This window comes from Lissotriton vulgaris, chromosome 6 (assembly GCF_964263255.1).
Source record: "Lissotriton vulgaris chromosome 6, aLisVul1.2, whole genome shotgun sequence".
Classification (NCBI taxonomy): domain Eukaryota; kingdom Metazoa; phylum Chordata; class Amphibia; order Caudata; family Salamandridae; genus Lissotriton; species Lissotriton vulgaris.
Genome location: NC_141694.1, coordinates 1,279,841,962 through 1,279,856,952, shown reverse-complemented (window position 1 = coordinate 1,279,856,952; position 14,991 = coordinate 1,279,841,962). Strand labels below are relative to the sequence as shown.

At 44.5% G+C, this 14,991-nt stretch overlaps 2 protein-coding genes across 3 annotated transcripts in view; one reads left to right on the top strand and one right to left on the bottom strand.

Annotated features, from left to right (window-relative positions):
• Positions 1-14,991, bottom strand: part of MAP7 (microtubule associated protein 7) — an 810,320-nt gene that overhangs the window by 679,789 nt on the left and 115,540 nt on the right. The window lies entirely within an intron of this gene.
• LOC147708778 (uncharacterized) lies at positions 11,131-13,182 on the top strand. The gene is made up of 2 exons (XM_086925136.1): positions 11,131-11,700; positions 11,818-13,182. Exons 1-2 carry the CDS (start codon positions 11,131-11,133, stop codon positions 13,063-13,065), a joined length of 1,818 nt encoding a protein of 605 aa, XP_086781262.1. The 3' UTR covers positions 13,066-13,182.

Below are 14,991 nucleotides of genomic sequence, written 5' to 3'. Positions count from 1 at the left end.
AATGCAAAAGTAATATCACGCTAATTCTTTAAGGAAATAAAAGCAACGTACATTACTATAGTAGTTGGGATGAAGCAGCAGAGTCAAATTGGAGATACACAAATTATGGAATGAAGGTGAAAACCGCTGCCAGATATAGAGTATTACTATTTAGCACCATAGTTGCAATTTGTTGGGGATTATTTTCAGAAGCAGAGGGACTGGATACTCTCACGAAATGCTTACGTTTCATTCAGGAATTTTTACTGTGCTATTCAACATCTCTCATGGATTACAAAGAGCCATACTTCATTTCAACAGCGGCATTGTAATGGAAAAGATTTGTTAGTATTACATGACATCAGGGTGTCATATGCACCGCAGGCACCCTTCTGGCTTGTCCCTGAATTTAGCCAAATCTCACAAGTCATGGGTATTTCAAAATGGATGGCTAGGTATGTATTATATTAATATTGGGTGACCAATATATAGGAGCAAAATGTACTACACTTACAGAGGCACACGTATGATTCGCATGAACATCGACACAGGCGTTACACTACAATAGAAAAAGTTAATCAGCACAAAAAGAAGCCAAACTACAGGTTGCCACCCATCATCATCAGGCTCGTTAAAGTCATTGTTGTGCCAATATTATTATGAAGAACTATCAGAAATAACATATTTAATAAAGAACTGGCAAAGAAAAATAGAAAAGACTGCGGTGAGTTCTTGGCATATAAGGGCTGGGCAAAGGCATACCAATTTGTGTGGAAGGCGCCTGGTAACGTCACATTTTCCTTTTCATTCACTTAATATTTTGGACAGAAAGTTTATGGCCCCACATATTTTATATTAAAAGAATCCAGGTTGGCAGCCAAAATGCCCTAAATGTGGACTACAAAATACGAGACTTTTTTCATGATATGCCCCTACCATTAGACAAATTATTGGAAATCTGTGAAAGACATGCATAAATCACCTACTAATTTGTCAGTGATAATGGCCCCCAGAAGCGTGTCTTTTAGGGGTGTCGACATTTGAGATTAAAACTAAATTTCGAAAAAAGGCAACAGGATGTTCGCTATTGTTGGCAAGGAGGAGGCTAGCTATTAACTGCAGGGCAGAAAAGAGCCCCCCAATAAGTAGCTTCATTAGACGCGTGCCACTATGGACAGCTGCGGAGGAAGGACGGGTGAAATGACCGTCCCAGATGACAAATTGACGATCGAATTGACCGGCAGTGGTTTACACAGGCACGAACACATCTAGAGCACGAATACCCCTCTGGGGGCTGTAAATCAAAGTGTATAAGAACATGTTTATAACCTATCTCCGCTGGTGGTCTAACAATTTCAAAAAAACATGCCCATTGCGAGTGCAACATTGTGTTTTGCTATGTGACTTTTTTAACTTTAAGTAATGCCCTCAACTGATTCACATTGGCACACACACATTTTTAAGACTGGCGAATCGTAAATAAAGAGCATACAGGTCTGATAATGGGGAATATATTTTTCAGCGAGGAATACATGAATGCACGACTCAATTTGAATGAAAAATAAAGTAAATGCTTCCTAGTCTGTTTTAGCATATCCCATGTACTATCGTTTATGACACACGGTGGTGCTGTTTCCTAAAGAAAGGATAACCAATTTCGAAGATGCTCAGCATTCGGTATCATCAATTTAAACATGTTCTAACATATTAATATCCAATAACGGCTGGATCGAACGGACACATAGGAGAAACGTGAAAATACTAATGCCAGAGCCCTTCTTTTGGGGTAAAAGGATCCAAGTATCGAGCATCGCCCTGGCTAGCAGGTCTTCCGGGATGAACAGGGGTTTCTGCAACAAATATCCCGCCCCTGATAGGCTACCTGGTCCTACCGGGACTTTGACCGTCCCCCCCTCCATTCACCCTTCTTTTAATAAAAGACCCTGTGGTGGCGGCAAAAGGTCGCAGTTTATTCAAGTTACTTCATAAATCAGGAGATGGTCCTTAATCATCATGAAAGTAATCAATCATTGATATACGTCATAAATCATGCAAGAACGTCAGCATAAATCAATCAGTCATAAATCAGTGATCCAGCTTTAAGCCAGTTAGGCAACACCATAAATCATCTTTTGACAGCCCCATCTGACACAGACTCCTGGCCATGAGCTGGTTTTCAAGGCCCCTCTGGTTGCACACTTTAGGAAACAACAGTGGTCCCATGCAAAAGAATTTACGAGAACAATAAATATAGACACAATCGATTCGATATTGATATGACTTGTCCAGCTGGACAGAGGTTTCAATGTTTACTTCAGGAGGAATAAACAAGGAATTTCCTTCGACAATTCCACGTAGTGGGGCTCAAGCCTGTACCCTACTTTAGCACATACAGATTAGTACATTTGAAGAAACAGGGAACAAAAACAGGGCTTTTAGGCAAAAGCTTCAAGGTTCTGAAATAACAATTAGAACAGATAATTCAAAATGCACCTTTACATATACATGGCATAAATAATGTATAAGGTACACAAAAGGTGGACGGCATTTCAATACCACTAATTAATCATGGGGATCATCATCAGGACATTGATTAATGCCTAATTGATTCAAGCCTCTATTGCCTGGAAAGAAAATGGGGGGAGAGAAAGGCATAGAAAGAATATATTGGAGTAAAATTGTGCAATTTATCTTACAATGTGGTGGTTAGTGAGGAAGTGGTGATGATGTAAAAAATATATAATGCAGCGCGACATTTTCTAGTTGGTGGTGGAACATGAAAAGAAACTGGGGCAGGAACGCCCTCAATTTATTTATTATAATGCTAGTTCCAGGCCCGGACTGGCCGTTGCGGGCACCGGGCAATCCCCCGGTGGGCCGCATGTTTGGGGGCCGGTTTTGGGCCCCTGGGGGCCGTTTTTGTAACAAAGCCGTTTTTGCAGCAAAAACGGCCCTGTAACAAAAACGGCCGAAAACCGGCCCTGGCACAGAGCGCTGTCGAGCCCCCCTTCCCCCTCCTCCTCCCGGAGGGGGGTGGGAGGGCCGGCCGAGCACTTTGCCAGGGCCGGTTCTGGTTCCCAGTCCGGCCCTGGCTAGTTCCACTAAGAATGGTCACATGAGGAGTCCCTCTGGTTGCACACAGCACTTCTAAGCTTCCCTTGCTACCGATGCATGCAGAGCTAGAGTCGGGGTACCACGCGGGTGGACGGCGTCACCCCCTTATTTTACCGGGAGCTCGATAATAATAAACTGCAACTGAGTGCAAGCCACCTCTTATGAAGTCACTTCCTGTTGTGACGTCAGCGCCCCCCCTTCTTTTTTTAGGACTTGTGGCCTGGATGCGTGACATCCGAGTCCCTGTCCGGCTACGCCCCAGCTGCAAATGTCGTGTCCAGGGCAAGACTGGACTGGCCTGGCCGTAGGATCAGGCCGGTGAGGACTGCAGCAGGACTGCAGCAGGAAGCTAAGAGAGCCATGAATGGTTTGAGGGCGGCGCAGCACATTCAGCAACCAGCCGTCTCCCTCCCTCAACAAACTGAACCACCCGCTCAGACAGCAGGATGTGATAACGGTCCCCCGTGGCGCCGGCACATACTAGCACACAACCTGATGGGGCTCCGTGAAATCAGGCTGACAGCCAGAGACGCACCGCGGGGAAATCACAACAATTAAACAATGTAGCAGGGAGTGTGAGCCTGCCTGCTGAGTAGCCTTAGCTCGCTGCAGACTGAGCCCCCAGCCTGGGAGAGCTGCATGGGCATGCCGATGCTGGCTCGCGGATTCCTGCCCCACTTAAAAGTTTGCAGTGACATCTGAGACACTATGCATATGCGTGACAAAGCATTTCAGTACGGTAACGCAGATTACCACACTGAAATGCGTTAGTCTAACGTCTGATGTGCGATACTTGGCAGGACTGGTGTCATCACTGAGGGGGGTGACAAAATGGCAAAAATATGTGTTTTAAACACATATTTTGAACATTTTGTCAAGCAGGGGTGACCAGAAATTTTCCGCACCGTGTACCACCTGACCTTGCTACACCACTGGCCGTAGCAAGCACCAGGCGTTTTCCCGGGCGGCCAGTTATCAAGTAGTGGGGGTCGGTTTTGTTACAGGGGGCAGCCATAACAAAACCGGCAGCAGTGCTAAAGGGAAATCAGTGCTGCTTCTTGCTATTACACCCCCTACAACTCTGGGCCACTCTGGCAGAATTGCTACGGCTTGTTTGTGTTCCCAGTCAGGTCCTGGTGGTGTCTGCTTTGCGACTATCCCCTCTGGCTCGCTCCTCTGTTGGTCCCCCTCGTGTTCCAGTCACCAAGCCTCTCAAGGACCACTGTTATGGCAAATCTTTCCTTTCCACTGGCCTTCCGGCCACCTTTAGGTGTTACTGATGCAGTTTAATAGTGCTGTGAAAGCCGTTTCCGTGTCTGCTTTGTGACTATCCCTTCTGGCTGTCTGCGTTGCCCCTTCCCCCAAAGTCCCAGCTGTGAGGCATACCAAGGACCACTGTTATGGCAAATGTTTCCTTTGACAGTTTACCTTCCGTTCTTATTGACAATGTTTCTTTGTGGCAGTTATAGCAGAACCCTTCCACCCGTTGCAAGCAGAGGCGGTGACGGCCGTTTTCCTGGTAAGTGTGGGTGGGTGGGACAACATTCACAGCACCAGCCTCGGGCGCGCTGTGCTTGTGACGGAGCGGTTCTGTCAGGGCCCCGCCCACTCAATGGAACGTCCAGCGCAGGCACGACATCAGCGCAGCGCAGGCGCGCCGAGCGGGCCGTGATGGAACCGCTCCCTCACCAGCACAGCGCGACCGAGGCTGGTGACAGAGCGGTTCTGTCACCAGCATGGGAGGGGTTAAAGGACACTCAACCAATCCGGAGTGCGAGTTTTCTGACGTAAAGGGACAGCTACCTGCCAAAGAGGTGGGGCATGTATGCTTTCCTCTACCACCCCCCACACTCCCCTTATACCCTATCGCCGATACCTGTCCATCCCTGAACCCTTTCCTTGGGGAGTGTTAGCTGCGGTCTCCTTATAGTCTGGCCTTGTCTCCCTGGCGAGCTCGTTTTGCAGGCAACATGCTTGATTATTCACTAGTCCCAGGGAAGCAGAAATAACCCCACTGGTCAAATCTATGAGTACCTTTGGGATAGTAATTTAAAGAGAGCACATTGTGTTTCACAGTTTGCAAAGGGCAAGCAGCACAAGCAAACAGAATGAACGCAAACAAAACATCAGGGATTGTGAGGAGTCAGATAAAACAATCAGACACTAAACACGGAAACTCACAGGAAAATTAATGTTCCAAGCCATTGCAAATGATAAATTAAGCTTCAGACATTTGTGTTAGAGGTGTAACTTTACAGAGGGCGTTGGCAACCAATTCAATGCCAATGCACTTGCATAGGACAGTGAAAGGGTTAAAGTGTGCTCACTCGTGCAGTGGTGATGAACCTATCCTTATAAGCTGGTTCCCCTTCCACAAAGGAAACTGACTCCACTACTTGGTGAGGACATAGTAAGTTTACTTCACATCAAACAAGGTAGCATAACAGTTACTGCAGCACATTGCACCGAGGAAAAGTAGCAAAATACACAGTAAAAATTAACATGATCAAACCAAGTTGCAAACATTTCTTATTTAGATCCTCCTTTGAGGGCAGCATAGTACACAAAGATCAGAGGACATAAGGTAAACCCCTCCAGAGAAAACACAACACTTGGCCCCTGCCAGGGCATACAGTGACTCTTGGTCACACCCCAAGTAATCTACGGCATGGTACCCAAGGTAGAGCTAGAAGTTTAAGGCCACCAGTGGGTCAGCAGCCATTCCAACCAGCCTCACCCCTTAAAGGTTTCCCGTGAAGCAGGCAACCATCTGAGCAACCTATAACCCTCAAGATTCACAGTTCCATTACTCTGCTTAGAATGGGCTAAAAGAGCCCCGACAACACAAAAACTTGCAATATAATTAATATTTCCAAAAATAAGATGATAAAGGTTTGAGACATTTGTGTGAGAGGTGTAGTTTTGCATTGGGCGTTGGAACTAATGGAATACTGTTCCACTTGTAGAGGACAATGAAAAGTGTATATCAGCTCCGAACAAACAACTCTCGATTCCCCTGTGGTGTCTAACATTTCTTAATATTAACCTTTTTCGCTTGGTCCCACACTGCTACCGTTTCTAGGCATTGTGAATAACGGTCTTATCGGTGCCTGGAATAAAAGGCACTCAATTCATTGGCCTCCGAAGAATGGAGTGGAAAGCTGACAACACTGGGATTCAAACTAGTCACACACAGACCACAGGAGATGTGGTGAATGTAAACTCACAGAGTTATCTTGCCAGGATTGACTTGCGCGGGAACTGTGGATGGTAACTGGTTCCTGGTATTACACTAGCGGTATGGATTTGCCCCCTTTGAAGACCATACTCTTCTGATCCACTTTGTAGCCTGGAAGAAGATGGAAGAAAGTCTACACCCAGAACTGGCTCAAAAGGTTCTAAACAAGGCAATCTGCCACTAGACTTGGATACAGACGAGTCTATCAGAATACAAGTTGTGTGATGTTTCTGTAACAGTTTCTGAAGAGGTCAATGGGTTGTGTGACTTGCACCCACCTATCTATTCAATCCAAAGGTCTCTGTTGGCTTACCATTCACAAAAGCGCTGTTTTCAAGCTACTCACGCAAACATACAAAATTCTGTACAACCAAGGGCCTGTGATCCTTGAACAGCTGCATCAGCTTTAACAATCCCACCAGCCACCTCTGCTCTGCTGGCCCTTCTACTCGCCTCTGTCCTTCGCACCCGAAGAGCCAGAGACGGCAGCTGAACCTCTTCGTACCTGGCTCCTAAAGCCTGGAACAGTCTCCCCATTAGATCAAATCCATCAGCAGTCTGAAAAGTTTGTATGAAACTGAAAATCTGTTTCTTCCGATAGGCCCCAGATAGGGCAAATTCCCTTTCTCGTCGCCACAGAATATCGACCCCTGTGAGTTATATGCTCTACAAGATAACATAGCACAACATGAATAATTGTAACCTCAGAAAAAGGCTATAAAAGATGTGTGAAAAAAGAGCAACTGCACCCAATTTCAATGCTAAGTCATTGTAGAATTCTGACCTCGCCAAGCCTTCCACTAATACCTCAACGAGCCTGATATGCATCTCATCATTTTTAACATACGGTAGACCTGAGAACAAACATGGACCAGTCTGCCTGCACATGGCGCTAGTTGCGGGCCATTCGCACCAGACCTGGATTTGATTTTGTCAGCCTCAACCAGACTTCGCAAACTTCTCAGTGCCTGGCACAGCTCGACAGGTCAACATCAGATTCACATGTTGGATTGACAATGTGAAGGTTCTGTGTTTTTGTATAAACAAGGAGCTGATGGACGGAGTGCTGAAACTTTTCAAACGCTCACCCCCAGTCACAGTTCAAGGCTGAATTCATCTTCGTTCTTTAGCTCACTTCACCACCGCAGTTCAGACCATGCCATATGCAAATCAGTCTGGACTCTGTTCCTCGCGGGAACAGTCCAAAGGATATCTTTTTTCCAGTTGCCTAGCTTTAAAATTGCCGCAACTATTAATGTTTATGGGAGGTATCTTTTGCCTCACCATAACAAGCCTACTCCCAAGCTTTCTATGTATTTTTAATTTTTCCTGACCTCAAGATGGTGGGTACCATACATTTTTATGGGGAGTTTGCCGGACCTTAAGATGGCGCGTAGACGGGTTGGGGTGAGAACAGCTCAGTGCCACAGTCTTCTGTTCTTTTCAAACCACTGAAACAGAAAGATGTTAAAGCACATTTCTTTTTCCAATACTAATGATTACTTCACTTGTTTATCAGAGCCATTGAGTATCCTTTGTAATTCACTGACAGGCAAATATGTATTAAGAGAGAAGGAAAGTTTAGAGCTGACACTTTTTAGAGTCCTGGTCAAGTGCCATTCGTTCTGCATGCATTGTATGACGCACCCCACCGTTTACCTGAAATATGTATTTATCTTTATTTCCCAGCCCTCACACACGCTGTATTCTCACTGTATGAAATCGGTCAATTTAATAATGCATTTTGTATCCCTTCATCTTGAAAAGCAGGGCAAAGATTTTTCTGTTTATTGACTCAAATACAGCTTGCATATCAAAGCATTTTTGCACCATCTGCGTAAATAGCTGGTGGCATTAAAAACCCAAAATGAGTTTCTTGATGTGTCATATTTCGCAATCTGGAACCGATATTGGTGTATGTTTAGAATATTCTCAATTTTTACACATTTTATCACACTCTCAGATTACTATACTGAAGATCCTTGCTAGGATGCTTACAAATGAGACTAGCTGATATCAAGAAGGACTTGCCCCATTAAAAAATGTTAAGAGTAGGTATAATCTCTTAGTGCTTTCACAATCTGGAACATTGTGAAAGCCCTTACTTAGTCAGGAACAAATCAGAGGTTTCGTTTCACTGATTCTGTCTGCATGAATTCAGGCCAGGAGCCTTTTTATTTTTCTGTCTGCTATGGTCTCACAGATTTCCGATGCAGTCGTCGGAGGGGAGATCGGTGTCGCCGCAACAACTGCCCCAAAACAAGTGTCTGATAGTATATTAACTCCCAGACATCGACCCTACATTACATTTCTCATCAGGCTTTAGTTAGTGGAGCAAAACAATTCTAACACACTATGGCATTTATTTTACTATCAGATTATTCTTTCATTTTCAAATTTATTTTGGCTCTGAAGCTCCAGAAGTCTCTTCAGTGTTTGCTTTCTCTAGACATCTATCTGTACACTTTCAGAACTTTTCAATTCAAAGTCCTATTTTATTTTCTAATACTATTACTTTAGATATTGTCTGGTGTATTTTCTTTTGGTATCCATCACGCAAACCACGTGAGTTTGCGTAGGATGATCACTAGATCTGGCAGGTACATGTGAAACACGTTCAAGCCCACCTCTTCTGAATGTATATTCCCTGAAACTATTCACCTGCTAGTTGCCATGCCAATGCATAGCTCCATTGTACTAACAGCTACCTTAAAACTAGCTAACAGGTCTTTCTTTGCCTCACACACTAGTGGACCATGATTGCTTTCTATTCTAGTTTGGTATTATTAGGTTGTCACTACACATCACATTTCACTGTTTATGCAAAATATAGCTGTGAAAGAAAGTACCCTTGGCAAAACCATGGAAATTACATCCCGCTGGCATATCTCTGAGGGGATTCCATTAAGTGATGCCAGCCAACACAATAACAAATACTTTATTGGCTTTACTTCCTCATTTATCTTTACATTGCTGTCGTCATAGGTGGATTCCCCACATTTCTGCTTTAACAGATGTGTCATCATCTACTACTGGGTTAATTGCAACTTTTTCACCAAGATCTTCCATCAAAAGGGTTAACTTGACTCAGTCATTCCAATATCCCGCCAACATTTTTTCAAGCAGATTGTGCAGAAAACTAATTACAATTTTCCAATCTTTAACAAAGTATAGCTATTTATTAAGCACACAACTCCCTAACTTGCCTTGAATTCATAATATATTTTCTAAGTTACTGTTGACTTGAATCCACCTTCCTCACAAAAAGAACAAAAAAAACATGCAAGCAGACCATGAGATGCTCTTATCTCCAGTTTCCCAAAAGCTATATAACATGGTTTATGGCATATCCTGGAGTACACAGATACCCAAACCTTCGAGCCACTCGCTCAAATCTTCATTACAAAACTGAAGAATTTAGTTGTGCTATGTCCCAAGAGGAGATTTTTTTTGTTTAATTATTTTTGCATCTGATCTAATCCAGAGTAAGTAATTTCTCAGGTGTATGTCCAGAGGCCGCCACAATAGAGCAGCTTCTTGAATGCTCTCTGGCTAAAAAGATTAAGGATTGAATACCACTGCTTTCCTTTGGATGACAGTTCTCATAGTATCCGGGATAATTCTCTCAGTTGCTTGATCCTTAATGCTACCCTTCAGACTATAGCTACCATTCCAGGCTTGGATTGTGGCCATCAGTCTGTGGCTGTCATCTCCCTGCTCCTAGGTGTGTCTTGTCCCAGTGGGCTGCAACTCACTCTCCGTCCAAGGTGCAGGCGCTCGCCTCAAGGCTTTACTGGCACTGAGAGGAATCAAGAGCAGCTCCTGGTAACAGCCAATGCTGTAGCTTTCAGGAGAGCGCCATGATCTTGGATGGAGGGAGAGTTGTATTCACTGCTCGGGAGTGTGGGAGGAGGTGAGACTTAAGGCAGTGGTTCCCAAACTGTGTACTTGGTGCGCGGCACCTCTGGCTAGATTTTCGGCACACTGGGTTGCAGTAATGCACAGATTGGGAACCACAGACTTATGGTAATGTTGATCACGTCTTTGGCAATAAGGCAGCAGGTTGAAGAACAGAAGACACCACAATGAGTAATAACAATCTATCAGAAGCAGTGTCGCTGAAATAGCTCTTTCCTTAAATTTGAAAACGTTAACAGCCTCCTAAAAAGTTATGGTAGTCTCATTTGTGAAGAGAAATTCTATTTCATAAGAGTTTGTGCTCTGCAACAAACATTGCAGCCGAACCAGTTGTTTATCATTGCCTAAATGTTTCTCACTATTATTGGTTCTCACACATCTTTGTGTATGGTGGATCACCTTCTTCCACCCCTGACTGGCTTGAATAGTCAAAGCCCTTTGCACACAGAATTTCAGTGTCCTGTTACACAATTTATTTGAAATGCAGTGTTTACCTCTCACTTCAACTTTTGGCCAGGTTCCAGATGCTTGTGTAATGAAAGTGGGAGAAAAACGTGTGCATTCAAAATATTGGCAGTCTACACTGGATTATTTTTAGTGACATTTCAAAATGTGTATGCTCCGTGAGAAAGCTTTCTTTGTCAACGCTATGATATTTTCTGAGGGTTGATTTGCTCAGGGGCAAGATGGCGACCGTGTGAGACGGTCGGAAAGCAGCTCGTGTGAGGAGGAGCGCTATGAAGGAATAAGATCCCGTATTCCCCCCACAAAACCGGGATGTGGTGAGGTGAAGTAAAATACGAGTCTTCTACAACGTAAGACAGAGGAGAGCGGGTGAAAAAGCGGGTGAAAAAGAATAGTATCAAAGTGAACGCTGCTGGATGAAACTGACGTGTATTCAGCCGCTGAAGCGGCTGCTCCGGGAGATTGCTCAGCTGACACGGCGGCTCAGAGGCGGAGCTGTCATCCGTTCACAAGCGGAGGCTGCGGAGTTCGCGGAGCTGGTATTCAGCTTGGAAGCCTCGCGGAGTTTGGCTCAGAAACGGCGAATTCGGCAGAGAAGGAAGCTCTATGCCGAGAAACAAGTGAAGGCGATTCCCAACCTTCCGTGTGGCAAGGAGGAGCAGACAGGCTGCACTCTGGAGGGTGTCGGAGCTCTGCTGACTGAGACAGAGACACAGATTGCCGAAAACGGTGACTCCTCAAACGGTAAGGAGACATTTGGGCCAGAGGAAAGGCGGAGGGCAATCATGGCTCCCAAGGCAAGTGCCAGCGCTAAGGCGGCTGCTAGGAGGAAGGCAGCAGCAGAGTTAGCGGAGGCATTGGACAATGATGGCGGTAAGGGGAAAAAACAAGGCTCCCCTCAAGTAAAAAAAACAGCACAGCAGGGTGCCAGTAAGGGAAACCTGGATAATGTAGGTACTATCCCAATATCGGATATTTTTCAAAAGGTGAATAAGACCAAGGATACAAAAGAGCAAAAGGAAGATAATTTACAGGCTGCCCCTGTTGCCCATGTTGCCTCTGTTGCTGGTAATGGTATCCCAATATCGGATATTTTTCAAAAGGTGAATAAGACCAAGGATACAAAAGAGCAAAAGGAAGATAATTTACAGGCTGCCCCTGTTGCCCATGTTGCCTCTGTTGCTGGTAATGATGAGGCATCTCCTGGCACTATAGTGGAAGAGCTCACTGATCAATTGAACTCAGTAATAATGGTGGAAGGTGAACAACAATCGGAGACTCCAGTAGTAGTTCAGTTGGGGGATAGTAATTCACTTCACCCAGGCTTAGAAAAAATCGTGGAAGACGACACAGGGGGGAGTAGCTGCAGTAAAAAAGAGACACTGAGTGAGGCATTTTTCTCGGTATCTGAAGGCGGTGAATGGTCTGAGGAAGGAGAGGATAGTTTGGGGCAAGAAACCAGTGATATAGAGACTGGCAGCGATTTAGAACCCGAGGAAAATAGCCCCCCAAATACAGCAGTAAAAATGGTGGTGAGAGCGAAAGTATCTAATCAAAAAAAAGATGTATCAGATAGCCCGGAAGGAGACTCCGCACAAATGTCACTCTTGGAGATCATTCACCAGGAGATACTGGCTCATAGAGAAGAATCACGGCAAGAAAGTCGGAAATCGCAGGCGGCTGTTAGAAAAATGCAAGGGGTGGTGAGAAAACTGACTAAGGCCTGTGTGAACCTGGGAGAAAGAGTGACCAATTTGGAAGATAGAGTGGTATCCACAGAAGCTGATGCAGCCGCAGCAGTTGATAAAGTTGACACTCAAGCAAAACATCTCACTGACATCCAATGGAAACTGGAGTCGTTAGAGAACAGATCGAGGCAAAATAACCTGCGTGTTCTGGGAATTCCGGAGGGGGCTGAGGGGACAGACATGAAAGCATTCATCGTTAAACTTTTTGTGTCCGCCTTCAAAGAGCTGAAAGACTGGGATTTCGATAGGGAGATTCAGAGAGCGCATCGTACCCCAGCCAATATCTATAAAAAGGCTAAAGAGGGAGATAAACCCAGGGCGATATTAATCTTTTTGGGTAACTTCAATTTAAGACAAGCAATCTCTGAGAGGGCAAGGCCTGACAAAAAAAAGACAGTAGATGAATATACCTTTTTTGTCCGTCCAGACTTTTGCCATAGTACAGTCGAGAGGCGTTGGAGGCTGCGGCAAATGATCAAACCTTTTCAGGACAAGGGCATGCAGGCATACTTGATCAACCCCGCCCAGCTGAAAGTAATTCAGGGCGGAAAAACATTTTATTTCTCCTCAGAGATTAAAGCTAAAGAGTTTTTGCAATCATAGATGGAGTATCGGGAGTGCCAAAATGTACAAGTAAATTGCAAATGGAGTTATTGAAATATCTTTATGGGGAGTGAACAATTTTTGGGTGAGGTGTTTTCACTGAGGGAGCTCAGGGGGGAAAAAATGGTAAGGGGAAGAAAAAAAAAAAAAAAAAAAAGGTGAGGGATCTATATAATGAGTAAAAGGTTGAAGCGCGATCACTTCTCTTCACACTAAGCTGCAACCATCACGTGCACAGACCAGAGGTCTGAGCGCCTCTAGACAAGCGGGGGGGGGTGAGGGGAGGCTCCAATTTGGAGCCCAGGAGGGGGAGGGCGAGAGTGCAGAGGGAGGAGTGGGTGGGGGTGGGGAGGGAAGGGGGGGTGAAAATAATGAAAAAGTATGAGATGGAAAAGAATAGTTTTCAGGTTGATATCAGGTATCTGGATATGAGTTATTGTGGGAAAGGTAAACTCGCAAAAAATGCCAGACATTAGAATATGTAGTATAAATGCAGGGGGGTTAAATGACTGGAAGAAACGGCAGAGATTGAATCATCTGGTTAGATCAAATAATATTGATATAGTCTGTGTTCAGGAAACCCATATCCCATGGAACAAAAGGAAGGTCTTGGAACTGTATGGGTTTACCTTGATTGGATGTTCCACCCAGACATCAATGATAAGAGGAGTGGCTGTATTAGCTAAGAATCATCTGGGCGGTGCTAAACGCATAAAAACGGATGGCTCGGGGAGATGGGTATTAGTAGAAATGAGTATGGGGTTTACACTATGCGTAATATATGGTCCAAACGAGGATGATCCTATGATGTTTAATAAACTAGAAGAGGAATTGGCTAACTGGACAGCCCCAATGATAGTATGTGGGGACATGAATATCTCTGTGGATTGGCAACAGGGGACTCATTTTACAGGTCGCAAACGAAAAGTTAACACAGCGATTAGTTCCATGATGCAATCCCATGGCCTGTTAGATGTATGGGGAGAAAAGATGCCAGGTGATCGTGGTTACACGTACTTCTCTCATCCAGCACAAAAGTATTCCAAGTTGGATTATTTTTTTATTACACTAGGGGAGATAGGTAAGGTAAATATTCAGAAATTACCTAGAATAATTTCTGATCATAACCCTTTGATACTCTCTTATAAAGTTCCCAGTGTACTTAGGAAAATATCCAGATGGACTTTCGATAGAAAGTTATTAAATGATGAAAGGTTTTTAAAGCATATGAAAAGATGGGCAAAGGAATTCTTTGATTGCAACAGATATAGTGCCTCCAGAAATGGAGTTTGGGAGTCGTTTAAAGCCGCATTAAGGGGGGAGACGATCAGCTGTTCAGCGAGAATTAGGAAAGAGGATAAAATCAAGATCGATAAACTCACAGCAGATCTGGCAGAAATAGAGAGACACCATATTGATGAAATAATAACTGGTAAGGACAGTAGAGAGACCACAAGAGATATGGCCAGGATTAAGGGGGACCTCTTAAAAATAATTACCCAAAAGGAGATTTGCGAACATCAGACTCAAAGAGCTAGGCGCTATGAGACAGGGGAGCAGGCTGGGAGAGCATTAGCTTTGCGCATAAGACAGGATTCGAATAGAAATAAAATTAGTAAGATGAAATTCAATGGGAGAGATTATAACGACCCAAAGTCCATAGTACAGGTGTTTCAAGAGTTTTATCAAAAACTTTATGATCAGGAGCCGGGGGTGGTACCTCATATGCAAGACCAATTTCCTATAACACCGAGGGTGGGGGAGGAAGATAGGGATCGATTGGAAGCGAGTATAACAAGTGAGGAGATAATGAATGCTTTAAGGGAATTGGCATTGGGTAAAGCAGCTGGCCCAGATGGGATTCCAATCGAGGTCTACAGGGCTCTGAGTGAAGAAATTCTCCCAATACTTGAGGATCTTTTTAAC

Coding starts and splice junctions, on each gene's coding strand:
- LOC147708778 (XM_086925136.1), top strand. CDS start 11,131: ATGAAACTGACGTGTATTCAGCCGCTGAAGCGGCTGCTCCGGGAGATT. Junction 11,701..11,817: donor TATCGGATATTTTTCAAAAG/GTGAATAAGACC, acceptor ATTTTTCAAAAG/GTGAATAAGACCAAGGATAC.